At 36.6% G+C, this 26,001-nt stretch overlaps 1 protein-coding gene across 7 annotated transcripts in view; it reads right to left on the reverse strand.

The window, feature by feature from the left end:
* Nucleotides 1-1,015: 1,015 nt before the first annotated feature.
* CHRM3 (cholinergic receptor muscarinic 3) overlaps nt 1,016-26,001 on the reverse strand; it is a 270,489-nt gene continuing 245,503 nt past the window's right edge. For all 7 annotated transcript variants that reach the window (XM_032683920.1, XM_032683916.1, XM_032683918.1 and 4 more), the window contains one exon: nt 1,016-5,655. In XM_032683920.1, coding sequence (XP_032539811.1) covers nt 3,834-5,655 — 1,822 coding nt within the window. In that variant the 3' untranslated portion in view covers nt 1,016-3,833. The remainder of the gene's footprint in view (nt 5,656-26,001) is intronic.

The raw sequence follows: 26,001 nt of genomic DNA on the forward strand, positions 1-26,001 counted from the left end.
CTGAGATACACAAGATTGATAATGAACTAAGATTTTCTCGAATATTATTGCAGGAGAAGTAAGGAAATATAATAATCAAGACAGTAAAATAAGAAAGTGAAGTTGTACATAATTGAGAAAGGTCATCAACTGTCTCAGAAAATCTGTGTGGGTACCTTCATGAAACTGCCAGAATCCTTTAGGACATTTATTGTTTAGGTTACCCTGATCTGCATGTTTAGATCCTGGAAACTATTCAGGCCTTTCCTATATTTGTTTAGCTTTAGAACAATGCCACACTGATTTTCAGTTTACCTTTGCAGAAAGGGTGTTATGCTGGGGTAGGAAAAAGTGTTTCATGCACCATGAGCCCTGTTCCTGGATCTTTGAATCAGATATTTCCCACTGCCTATACCAGTACAGAAGTAATAAACTTCTATCACAATTTTACATTGAGAAAGCCGAGCAAATATTTTAAAGTGCTTTGTTGTCTCTTCAGAGGCTGACAATGATTGGGGTCTATTCTACAAAGATTTCTCCAGACTACTCAATGGCTCCTGTCTGGCTATCGCTTCTGATTTTTGGTTCCTCTTCATATGGAATCTAATCTCGTATTATTGCAATTAACGGGCACTCGTCTCTGAAAATGCAGCTTTCCACATGAATAGCGTTAATGGGACCGAGCTGTTTGTCTGCCGTCAGAGTGATGCTTTCTACTGTGTTTCTGACTTAATTTTCCTCAAAACAGATGAACTATTGCATTATTTGTATTTCTTAAAAGCAATGCAGTGTCAGATTGTACCTTCTGGTCTCGCACTGTTCCTCTGCAAACTATTGTGTGTTCCTGTGTTCATAAATAATATACCCACTTGTGCATACAGCTAAAATTTTTGTGTGTGCAAGGGTTTTAAGCAAACGCAGAGACATAAAATACAAATTAACTCGATCCCCCACTGTAGTTGTAACACAGCCAAATCCTTAATATTTTATAGTGCATATTCCATTAAATAAATAACTGAATTGATCTATGCTACAATATGTGTATACATACACATTTTATGATGCCTGTAAATAACATTTTAAAGCCTGTTCACACATCAAAAGACAGGTTTTTTATTTATCTGTTAAAACAATCCAAGGATTTAACTCTTCCTATTATGTAAACAGTGGTGACGGATGCTTTCAAGGAAGCTTAACTTCAATAAAAATAATAGTTTCCCATTGTAAAATCAATACTAATATACCATAAATCCCCCTGATGAACTCTGGCTTCCTTACATGCTCTCACATTTTGTGTATTAGGGGCACAGCACTACTCTAGATATTAGAATATAATAATATGGCAATATATATAGATATAGATATATATTTAAATGTTAAAACATTTGTAAGGTCAACTTGAGTAATGAATATATTTCAAATAGATGCTTCTTTCTATAAATAAAGGTCATTAATTTTCTTTGCAACACAGGTGCCTTATAAGGCTTTGGTTTTATGTGGCTACCAAACTGGTAAATCAATTCCGGTATCTTTAGTTCAAAATGCACTTGTGACTTAGGGATGAAGCTTTAACTTTTTCTGTATTTTATACTAAAACTTGCAGTAGGGTTGCAATATTATTTATGAGATTACCTTAGGGTAGACATTTTAAGCAACTCATACAAAAGAAAGTATTTGTTTCAGTGACAAGAAAACTAGGTATAGTTTATTCATTTCTCAAGCAGACCTTTCTGAATCACTTTAAAAGGACACTACAGCTGAAGACTGAAGAGTAATATTTATCAACATTAAATAAAACATTTGGTGAAATATGTATAAATATTTCTTCATATGAACATAACACAAAATTAAATAGTTCAGATACACAGACACCATTTAATATATTTCCACTGTTGTCAAAATCATCTGTAAACACCATCTCACACTGAATACAAAAGCAGCTTTAACATCAGTTCTGTGTTCACAACACTGATGCCCCTTTGTAAAATAAGATATTTGTTTTGTTTTATTTTCAGCAAAATAAGAGTCTAAGCAATAAAAAAAAGTTTTGGTCAGTTCAAAGGAGAATACAAAATAATCTTTCAACATGTAACTAAATCAGATTTAGAGCAACAGTTTAAAGTACAATCCTTTCCCCAGGGGACCTCTGACTTTTATATGTGACTTTTTTTGTGGTGCAGACCACATCACAAACAGCAGGAATTACTGGTAATGTCTAAGCTATAAATATTAAAGCCCTTTTAAAATTGTCTTTATCAAAAATTGCCAGGTTAGAAATTGGCAATATCACATTTTTCGCAACACCGAATAACCTAGCGTCAAACGGATTTAGGTGCACTTCTCCTGATGATTTTAAAACATGTTCTGGAAAAGAAACACTTTTTAGTGAGCATCCTTCATGTGCAAATATAAAGCATTTCTTTTAAACAAATCTTTTGCATCTGAAGATCACCTGGGCAGACAGTGCAAGCAGGGGGGCTCCACCAAGTTTTGTCAGAAAATTGTAGCTTGAACTTTCATTGGAAGCTGTAGAGATACTGCACATTAGATCAGAGCTGGCTCCGAGAATGGTGGTGCATCCACACAGTGCAACTCAGGACAAGGTGTTGCAGCACCCGTGTGTGCCACAACAGCAGCACAGACCCCCCACCATAACATGGGGGTTCTGCTGATGATTGTGCCTGCCTGGCTCCTGAGCAGCTCCCTCTGGGCATCAGTACTGTGCAGCCCTGATCTGGAGTTCCATCATCCTACGCCCTACAAAGACAGCTTCAAACACTTTCCCAAATGTAGCCATCAGTTCCTTTCACGTTTCTGTCTTTTAAAGAGGTATGATCACATTCCGGAGAGACACTATGCTCAAGATTAAGGTTTTACTGGGCATCTACCCCATTATAAAATTCTGTAGACTGTTAGGCTCACAGGCTATACTTTGGTTCTCTCTTTTTGAAATGTGGACATCATGTTTTGGTTCCAGAGATAAACTTGTGTTTTGGGTGGCAAATAATGAACTATATACATATAACATGATTTTTTGACTCCTTTTTAAAATTTCAATCACATGAAATCATGATGAGGGGTCCTGTAAAACCTAGAACATTAGGTCACCTCTTTCCCAGTATGTGTGTATTTTACATGTGTGAATGTATGTCATGCATACATACACTCTCACACACACACACACATATATATAACATGAGCTGCACACATAGATACTTGGAAATTAGGAATCAGGGGGACAATTAACAATACACCAGAAGAGAAGTAGACATGAAACTCTACCTGGACAACAAGAAGCAATTTTTCAACCTATACAGTCTCTCAAATAGTTTCATAATCCTGTTTCACAAGCTTGCTACCTCTTTATGTAACTTGAATAGAAAGATGTTGGATTCCTTGGAAACAGAAGAGTTGGGCTAGCTAAATGTGCTTACCTGAGATCTCAGAGTTGATTATGATCAAAGAGCTGGGCAGATAAGTAATGGGTTTATAACTGCTATACAGCTTCTTGCAAATTTGTAGGAAAACTATATTAAATATTTCATTCCTTAGTAAAAACACTGAAGTTTGTTAGTTTTTGCTGAAGGCAGACTTGATTTTTATATTAAACTGGATTTATTGAAAGGATAAATAAATCTGGCAGCTGCTTTCATGACTTGATATTTAAATCATAGAATCAGCACCCTGGAACCACCCTCCCACCCCAACCCATCTCACCATATTCCTTACTATCCTGTGTCCCATCCTGCCCTGTCCCGTGCCGTCCTGTCCCATCCTATCCCATCCCATCCTGTCCCATCTCATCTCATCTCATCCCTGTTTCATTGGTTTTTTATTGTTTAAAAAATACTATTCTATGAAGCCTCCCTAGGGATCCGCTTATGAAAAATGACAGACTGCCTTTGCTGATACTGCTGTTTGCGTTGTTTTCGTTTGTCACACTGGCACAGCAGCAGCATCTTGAACGTGTTTCTGAATGTCTTGTTACACAGTGCATAGCACATGGGGTTCACCGTGCTATTGATGTAGCAAAGCCAATACCCCAGGTGCCAGAAAGTTTTGGGGATACAGCTGCAAAAGGTGTTTGCCAGAACCATGATGTTATATGGGGTCCATGTAATGATGAAGGCAAACAAAATGGCACTGAGTGTCTGCGCTGCTTTCTTTTCTTTGATAAGTGACATTCGTTTTCGCTTTGTGATCTGACTTCTGGTCTTCAAGGCAAACTTTTTTGCCAGTGTTGCTTCCTTGAAGGACAAGGGCAAGGTTGCAGATGTCTTGGTTACCGATGAGATGCCATCAGAAGCTGCGGTTGTGTCTTCTGACTCTGGCTCAACTGGAATCTTAGAAAAGCTCTTTTGGAAATTTCCACCATCCTGAACACTTCTGGGAGGGTGCAATTTTTTTGGTTTCTTTTCCTTAGATTCTGTGTGGGATTTCTGCAGTTCATCCCCTGACTCATGCAGATCTTCCGAGGAGGGTAGTTTCGTGGAATTGAGGATAGCACTGTGACCAGGAAGCTTCAGCACGATTGAATAGATGGCTCTGGTCTCTGTAGCAATGTCTTCTTCATCAGAGGAAGCTGAATTTTCAAGGGAGGCAGCAGCATCGTTGTTGTTCCAGCTGTCACTGCTGCTATGATCTTGATCTCCCTGGTCGTTGTTGGGTTCCCAGCTCTTCATTGTGAGCCAGAAATGGCAGCGTCCATATTTCTTTCGAGTGGAGCGTTTCATGCTCTGCCGTTGCAGCTCGTAGCTGCTGCAGCTCCGGGAGCTGCCGGTCTGGTGTACAAAGCGTTCTGCCTCTGCTTCACTGCCCGAAGCCTGTAGCCCTGCTAACTCTTTGGTGCGTTTCTCCGTCTCCTTGTAGATCCTCCAATACAAAATACTCATAATGGTGACTGGCAAATAAAAGGCAGCTATGGCAGTGCCAAAAGTGATGATAGGTTCACTTAGAAACTGGATGAAACATTCATCAGGAGGCACAGTCCTCTCCCCAACAAAATACTGCCAAAACAAGATGGCAGGGGCCCAAAGAACAAAAGAGACTATCCATGCTAAACCAATCATCACCCCAGCCCTTTTGGTTGTTCGTTTGGCTCTGTATGTTAGTGGCCTAGTGATGGAAAAATACCTGTCAAAACTTATAACAAGGAGATTCATGACAGAGGCATTACTGGCGACATAGTCAATGGAGAGCCAAAGATCACAGGCTAAGCTTCCCAAAGCCCAGTGGTCCATGATGATGTATGTTGTATAAAGATTCATGGAAAGAACACCGATGATCAAATCTGCACAAGCAAGGCTCAACAAGAAGTAGTTGTTGACCGTTTTCAGTTGTTTGTTAACCTTAAATGCAACAATCACTAAGATGTTTCCTATGATGGTCACCAGGGCAAGGATCCCCGTGAGGAAAGCAATCAAAACTACTTGCCAGACAGTGTGTCCACCCAGAGGGTCTTTGCTTGTGGCATTTAGGGTCATGTTTGCTGATTCCACAGTGGAGAAGGTAAAACTCTCCGTGGTCTGAGGGAAATCATAGCTGCCAATGAGTGATGCTGCTTCCTCAAGGAGTCCTGGTCTGTGCGAATCTCTCTTCCAGAAGGAGCTCACATTTGAAAACAGGGGTGAGGCTGAACTGTTATTTTGCATGATCATTGTGGCTCTCTGACATAGTCTGCAGTGGAGAAAAACCAGACAAAAATTAAGTGAACAAGTGAAGATGGTAAATAGATAATCATCCTCATACATAAAATCACTTCAGCACTCTGAAAGGTGTCTTTAAAAGCCAAGATGCCTGTCAGACATTCCAAGCCAAATATGTATGTGGTAGTACTCTGCTTTCTGTTGGTGTTTAATCTGAGCTCTTTGTATTAATCACATTGTGATTCCTTACATATATTCAGTCACAGAAGAATTAAAATCCGAGGAGAATTTGAACCCACAGTAGTATTAAAACACCCTCTAACTCCAACTCTTAATTAAAACACTCCCTGATGGATTTGCCCTGAACTCAACATCTCAACAGTCCACCATCCTGGAGCTAAATTCTAAACACATGCAGCCACAAATCCTCCAAGTTCCAATCAATGCTGGTCCCCAGTGCTGTCCTGGCACTAGCAAAAGATAGACCCAACCTCTGCTAGCCTCAGCTATAGCTAATTATAAACAAAATTATTGTTCTGCCTTACCTTAAACTATACATATGCAATCCAGCATAATTTCACTATGTCAAGATATTCTAACCTGTGAGGCTGCAAAGCCCTTTTCATTTTCATCTACATTTCAGCTACCTGATAATGGTACTAAAACTTCTCATTAGCACTTTTTGCACATGACACTTCATTTTTCATGCACATTTTTATACTTAGACTAAGGATTTTGTACATCTAATGACTTCAAAATGTCTTTGGGGAAATGTAGTGAAAGTTCCTTTGAAACTATGGTCTCTAGGGTAAGGAAAAAATGTTTGGCAGATGTATGTCAAAGCAATCATTAAACACTTTAGGAAAAGAGGGAAAAAAACATCAAAGGGATAATTAAGCCTTCATCCTTTTCCCAGAGTACTATAATAAAATGAAGACACGCTCAGAATAGGAATTTGCATTTCCCTTATTTCATTAGCTTCTGTGGTCAGCTGACTAGATTCACAGTAATTAATCAATTACATCAAGAAACAAGAATTCTGATGAAAAAGTCCATCATCAACCATAAATGTTGAACAGAATATTCTGTCATTGTTTGTTTGTTTTCTAAATGTGAGTCCTTCCAGAGTCAATACATTATGGCATGAGATAATAATGAGTATCACAATACACTGGTGTTACACAAAAATATTTAGCCAAAGGAGTTTTTTGTTCTTGTTGTTGTTATTGTTTGTTTTTTTAATCAATTTCTAAATTCTCTTTTCACTTGAACTGTATTGGTTTTGTTACCAAGCCATGAGATGCTATGTGATTTTAAATGGAGCAGTTTCATTAACATATCTAATAAATAGATAGAAAGTTTCTTCCCCTCACTCATGTACAGTAACACAAATCCCACACCTATTTTGAAATCTAGCATAAACGAGATATTAATGTTTCTCTTTATTAATAGGAATACAAGGTTACAGTGATGATGCATTATTTTAATCTAATTCAATCCACTTTTAATGCATTCATCATTGTATCACACAGAATACGAACATAATATGTAAATATTGCTCTGGTAAATCACACAGTTAAATTTTAAGTCTTTTCCTAAAAGAAAGATTGAAAACTTGGAGTAGTTCACCTTCTAAAAAGAAAAATGGTAAGATTTTTATAAACTGTAAATTAACACTGATAACTTTGATTTTCTTGAAATTTAAGGACACTGAAACTAAAACTATCTTTTATCAAAAAACTTTGGCATTCCAAGTTTTCTTTTTTTTGCAAAGTTCATAGGAAATAAATGTGCAGTTTCACATGAAAGTTTAGGCAAAAAAAAAGACATTCTGAAAATTTGTAGAGCTGCTTCTCTGACACAATGAATGAACTTTTCTGACACAATTTCACCACGTCCTTGCCATCTATTAGAGAATCTCTGGGACAAACCATGTTTCTTTTTTTTCTTTCTCAAGATATATTACTTCTGACTATGGAGCTGCTGTAGGGCAGGCCACCATCACACTGTTTCAAAGTAACTGAAGTCAAATCTGCACTGTGTGAGAGAGAGACTCACCTAAACTACAACAATGAAACAAAAGTCTGCAGAGAGTAATTTTCATAAGGGCAAGTAGAAGTCTAGATGAGGAGCATGCTCTGTTACTTTGCATTTGTACCCCCTAAAGCTCAGTTCCTTGCCTTGGCCAAAGATAACATTCATTTATACATCTTTAAAAATGAAGATCCCACATACTCAAAAACTACAGATAAAGGCCTCTGGAAACCCAATGTTCTCCTTTGACAAAGATACTGAAGCAGCATTCAAGTTTGGCTTGCCCCTTCCAATGTGTGAACAAAACACACAGTTAACTTGTGAACAATCACTTAAGCAATTGTTGACACTGTCCTTGCCAGTTGTTTATGAGCCAAGGTGGTTACTCATAGTCAGGAAAAAACCTTTAACTCAAACAGGATTGCTGGAAACCATCCTTCTTGCAATGTTTTATTTAGGAAGCAGGCTTTTCTTTCCAGAGCTGTCAGAGAGGATGAGGTCAAAACCAGAATAGTATGAGAGAGATCTCAAATAATGATATTTGCTAAATATATGCCAGAAATGATTAATGTTATAGGGTGCAGAGCTTCCTTCACTCACACTAGGGACAGAGAGCAGAGGATGCAAGCCAGAAAGCATCCGCTCTGCAGCCATAAATTTCTAAAACCTCTACAAGGTAACAGCCAACATAGTTATGTATTGGTTGAGAAGTCTGATGAGTAAATTTAGACGACTGATATTCTGCTGCTTTTTCATAAAAAAAAAAAAAAAAGACAAGCTGGTATCTTCTAACACACAAGAAAGGACCAGGAAGAAGAGATATATCTATCTATGTCTAATCTATCTATATCTATCTATCTATATCTATCTATCTCTATCTCTATATCTGTCTATCTATATCTACATATCCATATCATCTATATCTATATCCATACTATATCTAGATATACAGAAATATAGATATACATATAAAGGAGATAAAACTTCCACTACAGGGCATAGGAAAAAAACCAACAATATCACTTAGAAGTAATGGTAGAAAACAGTATTACTGAGAAATAAAAGTAGGTAACAGTTTGGTAGTACTTCCCATTTTCACTGCATAACACAACCACAAACTAATCTGAGTGTTAGCTTTGGAAGTCCAAAACAAATACCACATAAATAATACAAATAACCTTTCGAAATTAATGTGTAAATGCCACACTATCTATCACTAAGTGCACAAAACAATTGTGAACTCTGTTTGATTGTAGACTTTGAAATGGAGTTTCAATGTAAGCTAACCAATAAATCCTTTCAGAAATGCCATGTTTCAAAAGACTCATGAGGACGAGGCCTGACAACACTGTTATTTAGTTGCAGTCTTTCAGGTGCTGAACAAGTGCTGAACCAAACTTTTATTTCTCAGGTCAGTTCTCTCATCCCTGGACTTCAAAGTAACTTCTCCAAGTCACAGTTTCAATGAAAACCTGAACAGTCCTCAGCAGTTCAGTAACAGAGGAAGAGAAACTGTGAGCAACCCATCCACTGTCCCCTGCTGCCCAGTGCAGAGTCCTGCATCTGGAACTTTTTTAACTCCTTGGGGATTAAACGGACCCCTAAACTCCCATTGAGTGGACTATTTGATAAAATGAGAGTGCTAGCAGGACTATAGTTTTTTGTTATCCTGCCTCTTCTACAAGTTCCTGTAATTGAACTGTTTAATTCAATAAAAACCATATTAACCATATGTTCATCTACAAAGAAAAAAAAATATCACTACCACCACCACTATAACAGGCCAGATCAGCATAACTGGATTTTCTTGCCTTTAGGAAGCCAAGGCAAGCTATGTTATTTGTCATTCTCCAAAGCTACCATGCAATTTCTGCTTTCTATATAAGAAGTGCTACAGGGACAGAGAGTGTCCTGGATTTGACAAGAAAACAGTGGGATCTGCAGTGCAGCCTGCCAGCACCTACCCAGAAAGCCAAACTCAAAGACAGAATGATGTGTGACCAAGTGGGAAAGCAGACACACATACTTTGGTAAAACAAACAGTGCAGCACTGCCTGAGTGAGGCAAACAAACCAAACTGCGAAATGATTATAGGTTTACATACTAGGGTAAGAGTTTACAAATCATTGGTATGATGCACTACATTACAATTTCAAGTAACAAAAGAAACTTCTTTTAGCCCAAGAATATATAATTACCTACCTAAGATTACTGCAGTGGTATTCCCTGTGGTTTCGAGGTTTTTTGTTCTTGTTTCTGTTTTTTAATAGAATCTAATGAAAGATACCGGCTGGAGAACACCAGACGTAATGTACACTTCCCAGCATTATTCAGGAAAAGCACAGGCCCAGTACAGACAATGGCTATACAGACTTTCACACAGATCCATCCCAGTGTATCTCTGCTCCCTAGCCCACCAGAGGGAGTGAGATATTAGATATCCTACTAAGACCAACTGGAAAGGAAGGAGAAAGCAGCTACAGAAATAGCCACTAATTTCCATAAGTGGGTATAACTAAGAGTTAAAGCCTGAACTTTTTTGATAGTCTAATTTACTGCACATTACTGTAAATAGAAAGTAAAATAGAACAGACAGTGGTAACAGTTCTGTCACACATTTTTGGTGCATTTAATTTCTCTCTGCTTACTTTATATTTCAGTGCTTTTGTGAATACTCCACATTTTACAAAACTTTTTCTTTTCCTTAAACTCCCCTATTCACAACAGGGAAGTGTGTTTTTCTTGCTGTCCTTAAAGGGCTCTAAGATGCATTTTCTGTGAAGTCAGACAGCACTCTATGGGCTTGGTTATATGTGAGCTCAAAACCAGCAAACCTTTACAGTTCAAGAATTTCACATCTCATCTGTTTACACAGACAAGAAAATTGCTTGCTTTATATTCCCATTTTCTTTTGCATTGCTATTATATACACATTAGCCTAAACAGCAGAGAACTCCATGCAGTGATTTATAAAAGTCTTTTCTAACATAGAGAAATCAAGCATTCAGAATGCTTAATGCAGTTACCTAAACTAACACATATGCTTTGTTCCAAAACTATTATTTGGTGAAATAAAACTATATATCTGAATTTTTAAGTCTCCCTAAAGTTATTTGCAAGATTATATAAACCAATTTTTCAAATCACACAGAAGTGGTTTGTTTTTTTTTCAAAATACAATAAAGAATTTTAAAAACTGGTAATGAAAAAATGAAGATGAAAGCATTCACAGTTTTACATTATTAAATAGTAGCTCATATCACTTTAAGTTAGCTTAGCACAAGGTGCAAGATTCCATATGAACGTTTATATGATAGGAAGCAGAGTGTAATTATCAGTGGATAGGACCTCAGATTTACCATGACTGACTTGCACTGATGATTAAAAACATTACACTAAGTATAGTTTTGCATCTTTGCAGAATGAGAATACAGAGCCATAGAAATCAATCCTGACCACTGCTGTGCATGTTCACAGTAGACACAAACAGATGACTGATAGTCATACAGTTTTATATATATTTACATATATACATAAGAATATATACATACAAATGTATGTCAGATATAATGTGACAAGTATGTGTATACATAGCTGCAGATGAAAGTACATGTCTATATACATATATGTGTATACACACTTGCACACACATATATCTGCAGCTATATATACACATACCTTTGTCACATTATTCCAAATATCACTGTAAGGAAAGACTATATCTTTCACTAATTATCTATCAACTTGATACAGATAAAGCTCAGTCAAACATATCTCAGTAACACTTCAAGCTCTTCCATTTTGCATTCATAAATATATTTTGTTTATGCTTACTAAAATTACCTAGATTAAACTTCAGTGCTTTAAAATCACTTTTGTGATTAATGAATTAAATTTGCTTATTATTTGACTACTGTGTTGCTGCTGTTAGTGTGAGGTCTAGCATAAGCAAACTAGGTACTCATTTCTAATCACATATGTTGTTTTCATTACTTTGAAGAGTGTTTAGAGAACCTAATGCACAGCATCAGGCTACCTGATCCATCTCCCTTGCAACTGTGCAGTGAGAAGAAGGGAGCATCCCTCCTTACAGGGAGAGAAAGGGGAACCCTTCAGGAACTACCTGAAGTGTTCCTGCTGGGACACCTAAGGGTGCCATGCTAGGAGTACCTGAGGCTGCCTACCTGACACAGCCAGGAAATTTGCTGTCTAAAGCTGGGCCATGGGAACAGTCTCTTTCATGCCTTAACTTGCCAATTAGCTTTTGCCAAACATCTACCCTCTCTCCTTCACTTGGACTGAAAGATTTATGTTCATACTGCCCAGATGCACCTGCAACATCCTCTGAGGACTTGCTTGCTTATGCTTTGTTTCCTCTTACAGTATTTGTTCTTCCAAACACCTTACTTCATGTAGCATGAACCCTTCACTGAAGGTTTTTATATTATGATAGAAATGTAACTTTGAATACTAATGTTTTTTAATGGTCAGTGATTTGAGTGGAAACATCTGCTTATTTATACGGACACAAACATAAGAAGAAATACTGTGTTACCACTGGACCAGAGAAGAAAAACAAATCTCAGATATGTTGCATCTGTCCAAAAACCCAGATGTGTATTTCTGATCTCTTGCACTTAAGATTTCCATTAAGGATTGAATTTTTTATACAAACTGTATAATTCTCTTGTATGATTTTTTACAAATATATCATATATAACAAATATACACCCTAGTCTGCATAGCTAAGAGGACAGAGATTTTCACAGACATAAGTATTTACTGAATAAGTGTTTCTGTACTATTTATCATTTATATAGTCTTTAGTCTCAGTGACCTAAAACTCATACCATGACTTTTAGTTTCACAATAATCCTTTCTTGAAATTCTTGCTGAAGGAAAGGTTCTTTTCTTTCTTGAGCAAGTGCACTTAGTAATCATTGTCCAAACAACTCCTAGAGAACAAAGTGAAATCTTCAAAAATCTGAGCTTGGATGTGTCTATGGTTTTCAAATGCATGAAAACCAGAGCAAATCAAGTCTTGCTTAATCAAGATTACACTAAATATTGACTATCAGCTCAAAATTTAAATCTAAGAGGTGTATTTCTATAAAGAGAGGAAATTATTTAAATTTCAGGCAGTTTCTCTTTCACAGAACTTTATTAGAATTATAGACCAACTGTCTAATTGTAATTGGAGAAAACAGACCTGTGGCCTAAAATAAGCCAGAATTACAAACAAATACTGAGAATTTTACTCACTTTGAGCAACCTGCCGACTTTTGCAGGTATCTAGGGACAGGAAAGTTTGGCCAAAGGGTTGGCTTCGACATCGAAGATAAATATGGTATGAGATTGAGATGAAAGAAAAATATATGCCGTTCAGTTACCTCCTTTATTTGTGAGCAGTGCATATTTTTTCCCTTGATTAAAAACTATCCATCTTAGAGACTTCATTTCAATATTTTATTACATATGCAATTTTTAACAGAGTATTTATTCATAGTTTTTATTTATTATGATGTTGAATCAAAGTAGTGATCTAAATTTTGAGCTATCTCTTTATTAAATACTGTCCATTGACTCCACAGATAATCCTCCCAATGAGATATTTAAAATCACATTAAAATTTGATCATGGAAAATAAAGTAAGGGGAACTCTTAGAATTAAACATATTGTTCTCCCAGATGTCGATAAATGCCAGAACTGACATGGAACTGACATGGAAAAATACGTGTCTAGATAGAGAGAAAAAAAATTGCAAGCCTTGTAAGTAAATTTTTCCTCTTATAATGAAATGGCATCTTTCTCTACAAAAGTAATCATGTTTGAGCATATTAATATAAAGAACAACTCATTATCAATGCTAGATGAAAGAAATAAATTTTATTATGTTTCTAATCCACTCCTAATTTTAGTAATACTTTTAGTAATACTCTTAAATTCCATATTTACTGTGAATATTAGCCTTTAAGAACCTTTACAAGGAACAACAAACCTCATAAGAAGACCTCTTTACTATCTTTATTGAAATTGCTTTAAAACAAAGTAATCAATTGATTATGCATTAAAAATAAATACATTTTTGCTTTTTCTGTTTGTTCACTACAAAATATACCACCAGGGAAAACTGGAAAACAGTAGAAACATTTTTCAAGTATCAAAAAGATACTTGAAGAGTATCTTCAAGAGCCTGGACACTGAGCTTCAAAGAAGCTCGCCTGACACACTTTTTTTCAGTTTTATTTGTCTGCAAGAAGAAAATGAAATGACAATATGTCTGTCAAGCCTTGAAGCCAGAAAATTGAAAATACTTTTTTCTGGAAACCCTTTTCATGGAGAGAAAATAAATAGCCCACCAAAACGAAAAAAAAAAAAAGTAAAAACCCCTCTCAAACCACAGATTTTCTGTCTTTTCAAAACAGTATGTTTTTTTTTTTGTTTGGAAAGTAATTTCATTTTCTGTTAACTTCAAGTTGAATCTTAGTTATTTTCTGACAAACAATACTGAAAAAAGAGGAGCTCCATTTTATTATTTATTTGGGGGGGAAAAAACCCCAAACACTTCTATTTACATCAAGGTCTGGCATAGAGATACTCAAGTCTCCAGTCCAGATATGTTTACCTCGTGTCAAGTCCTGTTATATGAAAGATCGTTAACATGCAGCATTTAAATGTATTAAACAAAAAGAGTTGAAGGTTCCATAGAGTCTCAGAGAATCTAAATGGTTCTAAAATGCACCACTTTTTGCTGACCACTGAATTTTCTATTATGGTACTGCATGCAAGTGCTAAAAGAGCAGACTAGCTACTATAGCTTTTGTTGATAACGGATAGGGTGGTAATTTTACATAAGATGCAACAAAGTGACTTGAACAGTGTTAGGAAATGCTCTATTAAGGGAAATGTATTGTTATTGGCTTTGGTGATTGAAATATTATTGCCATCTATTGCGGCAAAACCAATACTTCCACATTGGACAGATGGTTTACTTAAAAAGCTGAAAGAAAAAAAAATCTGTTGAGAGGTTTCAGCTAGAGGAGGCAAATTACTAAGAAATAGCTATTGGCTAATGAAATACACATAGCTATTTGGACACAAACTATTTATATGGAAAAGGAAATTTTATGAGAGAAACTGTCAGAATGTTATGATTTTAACATAACAGACTGTTTATTATTTTTTCTAAATAATGCCTTAAAGCATGCAAACATAATAATGTTTTAAAGCATTTTTGCATGGTGCCAAGTGAAAATTGTCATAGTTGGTCAGAAAATGACATTTTCAGTGTATTTATTTAACTGTATTCCAGAATGGAAATTCCTAACATCTGGGATTTGGGGATATCCTTTCATAAGCACATGAAATATACTAGTAATTTACTGAAATGGATTTATTGTCAGGGAGGAAAAGAGGTCTGTAAGTGCCCTTTTTATGAATTATACTTCTTTAATACAATTGCAAGCAAAATGCTATGCTATAATTGAAACAGAATATTTTCTACATCAATGGAGCATTTCCAATCAGGGAAAAAGGGAAAATACTTTTTGTTTCAACATGTCACTCAAAATTATTTGTATAAACACCATGTTTCATTATTCACTGGTATATTTTAAGTCAATCTTTCCATCTGTTTAAAAGTGCAGTTTAACACCCACTAGGTGGCACAATAGTTATTCAGAAGTGAAACTGGACTTCACAACGAAATCTTAACCAGCCCCTCATAAAGCCTTTGTCTTAACATGGAAATTACAAAACAAATTATATCTATTCCTTGATATGGACAGCAGCTAAAAGAAATGCATGTCATCCAAGAACTGGTCTGAATCAAACTAGCAGCCAAATTACCAAAAATTGTGTTCTCTGCTGTAGTATAACAAATTCTTTTTTTTCCTGGAATAGTTACATCTGCAAGTCCTAGTGGAATTCAGTAAATTAATCAAAATGGCCTATTCCAAACTCCAATCCCCTATATGCACACTGCCAGGAATTTTTAAAGTCTGGGAAATCAATTGTAGCAGGCACTACTAATGCATGGATTTTAATGCACGCGAGCAACTGTTCTTTAGTGAGATACAGACAAGTAATCAAATAATGCTACAATGCTATGCTCTTTTTTTAGGTTTTGTTTGCAGGGTTTGTGGGTTTCTTTTGCTTGTTTTCTTTTTTGAATTACAGAGCAAAGACATGCCCATGTGGGCATGTCACTAAATGGAGACATCCCCTATGAAAACAGACCTGACAGAGAAGGAGGAGGTGCTAATGAAAAATTTATTTTTAATTATGTCCATAAATGCCTTTTTGTAGATGTCATGACAGAGTCCTCTTCCTACTAATATTTCAGTAGGTTTGCTCTTCTACTTGAAATATATCCCAATATATCCCAAGAATTTAAGTTTTTGAACTACAGTTTAAAAAATCAGTACTAGTATAGAGAATACGCATCCACAAAGCAATGATTTTATTCAGTGTGCAAAAGGGGACCTGCTTCAGCAATTCAATGCAGTTGCACAGCAGAACACCGATTTCTTTAAGACCCTCTTGCCTGATGCTTGTAGGAGGTTTGTACTGAAGAAGGCACGAGGTTGAGGAGGGAAAAGGTAGAACTCAAGGTTAAGGAAGTTAAATGTGGAACTCAAATGTTTTCCTAATTCTGCCACAGGATTTCCACACACTACAGGAGAAGTGATGTATGCAGTCTTTAAAATAATATCACCTTACCTTGAAAGGGTAGTGCAAAGCTGAATTTAGTAATTCACAGGCATTCCTCAACTTTCGTATATGCAGTTTTGTAAAATGAAAGATCTTGAACTATATCTTTGTAGGTTTTTGTCTACATAATTTGAAATGTTAAAATCATCCCATCAAAAGAAAAAGACCATTTTTAAATTCAGCAACTATATATTCTTCTATTACAGTACAAGCTTTCTATTCCCTATCTAGCTAATGCTAGATACTTTGGTATGGTACTTTGTGCTCCCTCCTTGTTGCAATTTCTGAGTATTCATGCATTCTGTACATGGCAAATAGAAAGACATGGAGATATAATTACATTACCTGTAAAGGTTCCTATCTAAGTAACAGGATTTTGCTTCCAAAATAAGAAGGTAAAGTGGGCTAATGATTGTTTGCATTTGCTCTTTCAAGCCTATAAAACCTGCATTTTGCAAACCCATTACAATCTAGGATAATCACCAAAGACTAAAAATCAGGAGTCCTAGCTAAATTAGAAGGAAAATATTTCTCCTAGTTCTGATAGAGTTGCTCGAATGGCAAACATAATATATTATTTCCAGAAAGGAAGTAGAAAGCTAGAAGGAAGAGAATCTGTACCTAGAAAAAATATCTCCTGCTCCGAAAGGTCAGAGGAATTTCAATGTTTGAACTAAGAATAGGGATGCACACTGCACATCATTTCACAAAGTCCCATTGCCCTAAAATAGAAGCAATAATGTTTCATTAAGTATTAAGTATTTCCTTCCATTCATCTGTATCTTCCAGCTGCCCCACTTTTATGCTTTGGTTTGCCAGGGAGCTGTGCTTCTAGGCTGCTGTGGGTCTATCTGACCAATTATTTTTTAGGAGCAGAAAAGAATTTCGCTGCCATTCAGGAGCATATTTTGTTTGTTGTTCTTTTAACTTTCTTGGCAGTCCTACAGGGATACATGTGAGTAAAAGCTCCTAGGACTGAGAAGTCTTAATTAGGTAAGTATCTGCAGCAACCCATGGACAAACTCCAGAAAAGATAAAAGGATTTTGGATTTCTGCTGGTGGACATCAGAGCAAAGGACAAATGGGAACTTCAGTTGCTGCTCCTGGTACTCTCCCGAACCATTTCTTCCGGGATTAAAGGTTTACTGCAAAAAGGTCAGCGCAGGCTCTTTCTGTGGTTCTCCTGCATGATCTGAGCACCAGGTCTGGGAGGCGTTTTAAATTCAGTACTACCACTTTGCAGGACTTGTGACCTGGTTCCCTGTATTCAACAAGAAACTTGTACTGCAGTGTCACTGAGTTCTTCTAAAAAAACTGCCCTGTGGGTCATGGGAGGTATTTTGGTGAGAAAAAGATGCAGATAGGATTTGCACCCAGGGCTGGGGTACAATGGGAAAAGTGGAATGGTCAGCATAAACTGCACAGGCTTGTGAATGCTCGTGTGTTAAAAGCTCCTGGAGCCATGTGTGAAATTTCACAGAATAAACAAAACCAATCTAAATAAAGATAAAATAAACATGACTTATAAAATACAGTAAAAAGATGTATGAAGATGCAATGCTCTAACTCCTTGGAATCTGAAGTCAGCAGGGAAAGCAGGGAGGGCACGGAGGCAATCATTCCTTTCAGGATAAGGATTCTTGTAACTCAAAGCAGCAGCAAAATCACTTGACGTAAAAAGACATTTCTATTAGATGGAGCAGCAATTCTCTGTCATCAGTTCTCCCTCTTCCCATAGCCTATTCTGAGAGGAAGGCTATTACAACCACAGCTACAGTCAGGAGAGGAGTCCAGGTATAATGAAGTGAGCAGGCCAAGAACAGGTGGGGCTTGTACCACCCTTCTACAGAAATAAGCATCTTCAGCAATGAATTACTCCAAATAAATCAAGAAAAAGAATTTGGTTGAGAATGGCTGGAAAAAATATCTCTATCCTAAAAAGATAAATTTTTATTTCTCATGGCAGAAATTCAAATTCAAGGAGTGGGAAGAGAAGAACAAGGGGTCTGTTAATAATATCAGAATTTTACAGAACAAGACAAGTGCAGAGAGTTGTTTTGGCATATATTATAAACAAATCAATGTCTTATTTCTCTTATGTGTGACAACAAAAGCGCCAGTGATGGCCCTTGTGAAAAGAAGGAAGAAGCCACACTGCCTCCCAGACTTTCAAGAAACCCACACTTTGTGTTAAATAAATATATAAAATCCCTCACCCACTTACATCAGTTTTATACCATTTTGGCTGAGACTGAGATCTGATCACAGATGCTTGGCACAGGAGCATGGAGAACGGAGCTAAAAAGAGAATCAGGTTTCCAAAGAGACCAGGCATTACAGTGAAGCCACTGAAGCTGCAAGATGAAGCCAGGTGATGGCAAATAAATACGTGGGCTTCTGAGTCTTTCTTCCTGGCACTCTAGCTGCTGCAGACAAAGCATCTGAACAAATCCATCATGCTTTCTCCTGAAGTAGTCATTGCATGGGACCTCTCTGATTCAGTATTTTTTTATGAGAGAAAGGAGGCAGAGAAAGCTCAATCTCAATAAAACAATAAGACATTAAAATTGATAAATGAGTAAAAGAAAACCAACACATTTCCAAGCCTATTCTCACATCAGTGAATAGCAGTAGCTGAGAGCCTCAACAGCTCCTTGTTACCAGGGAGGCAGCCATCCCTAGAAGGGAATGAGTGTGTGGTATCTCAATAAAACCATGGGCACAAGGAAAATACACTGTCTGGATTTATCTATGTGCACCTGAAATACGGGGGCAGAGGGCATGTGGAAGGAAACTGGAGTTGGCTCCTCAAGTGTCTCCACGCTGAAATATCCTAGCTTTTCTATCTTTTTTTTTTTTAAAGTGACATTCATATTTTAGTGAGAACTAGTAATTTTCATGGGTCAGTCCAGAAGTGATGTACAAGCCATATAACAATGTTATTATGAAAGTGAACATGTGAAAATTGTGTTAACATTTGAAAAACCTTGGTCTTCATGAGGTCAAACACTGTTGCAACATAGTACTGGCAGCAATAGCCAGGCAACACTGAACAGTGTGGGAATGTGCCTGAGCTGCCATATTTATGCACAGTGTTTCTAGAAAAGTGGGACTTTTTTTTCTTTGTAACCATAAATGCTGCATCCTTAGTTCTCCTGTGCACTTCAGTGTATTGTTATCAGACATATGAAAAAAGTAAACAAAAAGAAAATACAGCCACAGTTCCCTACTTTGCTTTTCTTGGTGGTGTAGCAGAGCTCAAAGTTGTTTATACACAAAAACTTCTATGCCATAAATACCTCACAACTCCACAGATGATGAGAAACAGCACATCAGAGGGAAGTTAAAATAACATGTATCCCTAACTGTCAGGAAGGATGCAGTTTCTAGCACTTTAGTTTTCAGTCCAAGACAGTTCTTGATATTTCTTTCTAAAAATGTAAAAGAGACTTTGAAGGGCGTAACATACAAAAACCCGCCCAATTTCCACCGAAATAAAAAACCAGTGTAAACGGAGTGTTCACTCTATCTCTGCCCTGAAGGCTTATTTTGTCTTCAATATTGGTTACATTGCCAGCTTACCTCTGTCCAAATTGTTTCAACAGCATGAGCTTTCAAAGATATACTAGGATAAGCTCACTCACATCAGATGGGTGTACTGTTTTCCCTTGTAGCACAAGAAGACTAACTTGCATTTGTAACAGCAAGTTGAATAGCTGTGAATAGGAATGCAGGACCGATGTCACTGTAATATGGTGTGACCAGAGGGGAAAATGACATGGTGGTGTGGTGGTGTTAATAATAAACATTGGAAGCAATGTATAAGGAGTTTTCAAAGATGAAACAGCTCAGTATCAATGTCCTTCTTCTAGGTGGATCCACAATCACTGGCTGCTGGCTTCTTTCGGAGATTAAATACATATACCAGGTGGGCCTCTACTTTTCAGGATTGCAAAGCCAAAATAATGTTTCAGACAGACATAAAACTGGAATTTTTTATCAAGTCAATGTTAGCAATTCTAAGCAGAGACATAAGAAAGGACACTGCTCTGGTCACTGAATACAATTGTTTTTTTAACAATAAAGTACATTACTTAATATGATTAAAACATGCATTACTTGTTCTTTTATTTATGATTTAAAGGTGTATTTGGTCTACATTAGGTCAGAAGCAACTTCTATATGTATGGGTACCTCCAGTAGTGACAAACTCCATCGTATCAGTTTGAAAAACCATTAGACAGAAAAATTAAGGTGCATCAGCCGAAGTAAAATGGCATATGAAGGTGTTTTATTCTTAACTTCATGCCTACAGCACTGAGTATGAAGGATTTAATTGCACTGCTCTATTATCATTATAGCACACAGCGGGATTTTCTAGATTTTTTGCTGTATTATGGATTTATCATCAAAATGGTGTGAGATTTCCCTGCCATTCTCAATATGGTGTGCCAAATGTATATTTTCTAACTAAATACTTAATGAAAATTGAAGCATTGCTTTACCTAACCATCACTGAAAAGTACCTATTGACTTTCAACAGGCATTTAGCATCCAGTGCCTCCAGATTTTTCAAAAATCGCAAAAGCCTACTTTAGAAAACGTGGCCCAATTTCAGAAATTCAGACTATTTTCATTTCTACTGAAATTAGTGATTAATTATGAATTCATACAGGAATTCCAGGATTTTGAAAGAAGTAATACTAACTTAACTATTGACACGTCAGAATATTAATTTCTGACAGAGAACTGGCAAGACTTTCAAAAGGCAAAATTTATCCATGAGGGACAGTTCTGAACCATAGTCAATTGCTGTGTACTAATGTTTACCTTAGCTTTTGAAGTAGAGAACTTAAATCTCACTGTAGACTGTTTTGATCTGAGCTTGCTTTTCCAAATGTCTGTGTCCCCATCAATCCCTCTCACTAAACCTTGTTCCTGTTTCATAATTTTTCCAGCTGAAAATGTATCTGTACAGTCAGTATCCTCCAAGCTCCACATTATTAATGAATACAAATAAGCTGCAACTCTTTAGGATTCATGTAAACCTATCTATATTCCCATGCTGGCTGTGCTTTCAACTACAAGAGAAATGCCTTACGTCTACAGCTGCAGCATATTAAACTCAAAAATGAGGGTTTTGATGGCACTTGCACATTTCTGCCCTTTCATCTGTCCTTTATCACTCATTTACTCAAAGGAGGAAATGACTTTTCCTGCCAAGATAGAGGTAAATTGTGTCAGACAAGGGCAAATAAAAAAAAAAAAAAGATTCATTAGTGAACCAGAGGAAACAATTTCTGAGACACAAACTGTCAGCAGAAATGAGTTTCTACTGTTCCACTCCTGTGACCTTATTCAAAAAGGTGTAATATACCACCTATATTTTGCTATTAGAAATAATTTCCAAACAATAGGACCTAGAGGAATCAATGTTTCACTAGTCTCACTACTCATCAATACTTGTTTTTTCTTTCATAAAAATAAGGAAAAGCTATTCTGAGAAGTTAAAACAAAAATGTGTGCTTTACTTGTGAAAATGTGAGAGCTGGGAAACAATAAATACCACTGTAATTGGAAATATTGTCCTTAATTCCAATGTTGCAAGATTTCACACTGCTCTTATTTCAACACACTCTGTTAGCAATTTCAACAACTTCTCTTCCATTTGAGCAATTTAGCACATTTGAAAACCTTCTCATCCCTCTTTGTAATGAAAGGAAGGAAGGATAGAAGGAAAGAAGGAAGGAAGGAAGGAAAGAAGGAAGGAAGGAAGGAAAGAAGGAAGGAAGGAAATCGTAATAAATCAAGCCTTAATATTACTTAAGACTAAAAAATTTGGCCATTAGAAGGCAAACTGGAGCCATGAATACACATGCAAGTTTGCTGGCATGGACAAAGAGAAGGTCAGCTGGAAATGGGGGGCACGCCTAACCCCTAACAGAAGAAGGAAGAGAAATACTTGTATCAGAAGAGGGGAATGGAAGACATTTACAGCTACAGCCATATTATGGTCTCTAGTACAGGAGAGTTTTAGGATATGACGGGGATATGCCTTACAGGGAGCTCATGGTCAGCGACAGCACACAAAATCTCTAGAGCTATTAACACACTTGCAAGCACTTGTTACCTTAAGGAGATGAAAGGCTGGGATTTTACTCTCTGTGTGTGCAAAAAAACCCTCAGGTATGAGAAGGCAGCTTGGCAGGGTTTCAGCTGTGTGACCTGAGCTTCAAGCTCCTTCACAGCTACCTTCACTGTTAGCAGTTTTTTCCAGGTGCACTGCTGAATTGGGATGCTGTGTAGTAAATATCACAACGTAACTTCGCAGTCACACCCATCACAATACAATGGGTCAGAGTTCACTTGACCACCAGTATTTGCTGTTTTTTTTCATTTATTCATTAAAACTTCTGGGCAGAAATCAAGCCAATCAGAAGAACAGGAGTTCAAATCTGGAAGCTGTGAACTTGAGTAACCAAATCTCAGATGATTACACTTACAGTGCCTTACTCTAGTCAAAGGCAGGGAGCACCAGTCATAATCTAAACACATAGGTGGAGAAAAAAAGAGCAGTGCTAACAAAATGTATGGGGATAACTGATACACAGGGACACTGAGTAGGAGTCTGGAATGGCTCATTTAGCAGTAACTGAAGAACAAATTAATGATTCTTTCATTTTACTATATACATATCATTCATTTTGCTGGCTGCTTCAAGTACTTGTTCATCTCTAATCTGATTCACTTGATGATCCTTGTGGGGTCCCTTCCAATTAATATATTCTGTGATTCTGTAATATGACATAACTCATAACTATTTTTCAAAACATCTACATCAATATTAAACAGGAATGTTTTATTACAAACCTAGGAAGTTATAAAAAATAATTTCTCCATTAGAAGGTTTCTTCAAGGCAGATTTTTCCATTAAGTAATTTTCATTGCAATGTATACTTAACTTTAATGGATAGCAGTGAAATGTAAGCAAATTCAGACAATTTAGTTGTTCAGGAGGTGTATACTAAACGTGGACGGCAACGAGGTTGTTCTTTCTGCAAAAATTAAGAAGATACTTTTTTTTTCTTCTAACATGTGAAGAAATTCCCAAACCCAACCATTTTTGTTTCCTTGATCTTGTAAAAACCAGTGCATAGGTCAACACTTTCCAATGAAAAGACCCATTCAAACATCTCCTGTATATACTTAAGCACAGAGTCCTTGGGTGTGCAATGTCACCTGGTTAGAGAAGTCATTAGGCTAAACTGGGCCCTGTTCTAAAAGGAGTCATTGGTGTGCCATTCTGTACATCACTTTAATCCCTCATTTTTATAAATGGGTATAAAATCCATTAACCTAATTGAAATGTCCAAGTCCCAGCTGCATTATTCCACAAGATATATTCATGCCTTTGGAAGAAAACACCTTAAAGCTAATAGGAAATAGCTAATAGCTATTTAATTTGACCTTTTCTTTAAATCCAGGTAAATATCAAAGCTTAGTTTGCACGTGTAGATGAAATTTGATTTGAGAAATCCAAGTGGAATAGTGATACTTTCACAGGTCTTGAGTGATGCTATTGTACCTGATTAGAATGGGACCCTGAGACTGCTCCCTTTGCTCATCTTCAGTAGTGGATACAGACAGTGCAAGCAAACTTAGTGGAGAAATTCAGATCATTCAGCATTGCAGAAAGTTGCCATCAACTGGATTAATATATTCATACTTTTTTAGTGTGACTTTGCAAGATATCTCTGTATTTGCCTACTGCTAACCAACAAAGGCTGAAATTTAACCTGCAAGGGAGTTGCATGGGAGACTCCCACTGGATCTGGGTGGAGACTGTCCCAAGTGCTCAAAAGCTTCTTGGAGTGACTTTTCTGTCCTTATGAGGCTTCTGTTAGACAACTCAGGTTATTTACTTCTATGTAAATAACAGCAGAAGTGCTGCTATGCACTTAACATGCTCTTAACAGATTTGCATGTAGCCTTTTAAATAGCAAACAGTCCTGATTTCTTTTTAATAATTTTATTCTTCTATTTGCCATAAGAACTTCACTCTGACCTCTTCTACATATACACAAACATAAGAGGTTCCTTATATCTGTGTTAATATGACTTTTCTGAAAATTTGTATTGATCTCTCATTTTTCTTTCGGTTCATTTCCATTAATGCAAAACAGGAATAAAAACCTATTGTTCTTATTCAAGGTTTTTTCTAATAACTCACAGAGGCAAATAAATTCATAAAGTGTAAAATAGCAATGAAGTATTATTTTTCAATTGCTTGTTTTCTGGAAAAATGATATTAAGTCTGGATCATAGTAAATGAAGGACAGCATTTATGCCTTCACTCAAAATACACTCAATGGCAAACAGTAATTTCCAAATACACTTTCCTATATAGAAGTATTTGTTACTCTACAAGTTTAGAACTGTAGCTTACAGAATGGATTCTGAAAAATTAATTAATAAACTGCATCAAAACTGCATAAAACATATAATGCACCAAAATGATTTGCTATATTTTCCACATTTTAACTACCCAGAAGAAAAACAATGATCTGCAAGCTTATTGTTTTCTATATGACTGGGTGATATTTGACCTTCTAGGCAAGCCAAGATCTGACTGGATGTGGGATATACAAAACAAAAAACCACTCTTTTATCTTAAAAGAACTGGCAGCATATATCCATCAGCCTTTTTGCAAACAGAGAATGATGAGGACAACCAATTAAGTAGCAATTCACCATTGGACAAATAGAAATGGTTTAATTCAGAACTATTTGTAGGAGTCAGGTATTAGATGGATGGTGTTCTGAGTGCAGGAACCCAGCTGGACCACTGGGAAACATTTAGCTCTTCACTGCTCTGTAGCTCGACCCTATGAACGCCCTCTGCATTAGCCTGTGGGCTGAGGTAGTTGTATCCTCTCTGCCACTCACACATTCTCAGGAGATCTTGCTCAGTCTGTCAAGTTTATAATATCCATAATATTTTTTACAGAATGTATAAGTTATTTGCAAGTAGAAGTTTCTATGAAGGTCTATTACACAGCTAAACCCTATATAAATATATATACATATAAAAAACCCAACAACTCCAAATCAGAGGCTGACTTTGGTTTCTCACCCAGACCTGCCACTCTAAAGATACTTAAGGTATTGTTAAAAACTGAATTTCATTGTATTGCTTTGACAGTTATTCCCCACACATTTTTGAATACATGCAAAATTCCCAATTATTTTTATATCTTTATATTATTTATATATATATCTTTATATTTTTATATATTTTTATATCCATGTTTGTTGGTCTCGTTCTAAGATTTTGGTAGGTCTTCCTTCAGCAACAGTCTTAGAAAATTATAATTGCCAATGATATGCTGAATTGTTATTCAAATTATCACACGATAGTATATATTGCTGTAGGCTGGCCAAGAATATCGCCAAATCAAAAGACATCAAAGCAAACCAAACCGAATCACTGTCCATATCACAGCTGTGGTGATGAAACCATAGAGGCTTTAAAAATTTAAGGGGAAGCATAATACATTTCTGAAGAGAATGTTTGATGGAAACAGGATTGTGGATTAGATAGTCCATGAATGTGACCCTCAGACTTGTGAT

The sequence above is a fragment of the Chiroxiphia lanceolata genome, chromosome 3, assembly GCF_009829145.1.
Source record: "Chiroxiphia lanceolata isolate bChiLan1 chromosome 3, bChiLan1.pri, whole genome shotgun sequence".
Taxonomy (NCBI): domain Eukaryota; kingdom Metazoa; phylum Chordata; class Aves; order Passeriformes; family Pipridae; genus Chiroxiphia; species Chiroxiphia lanceolata.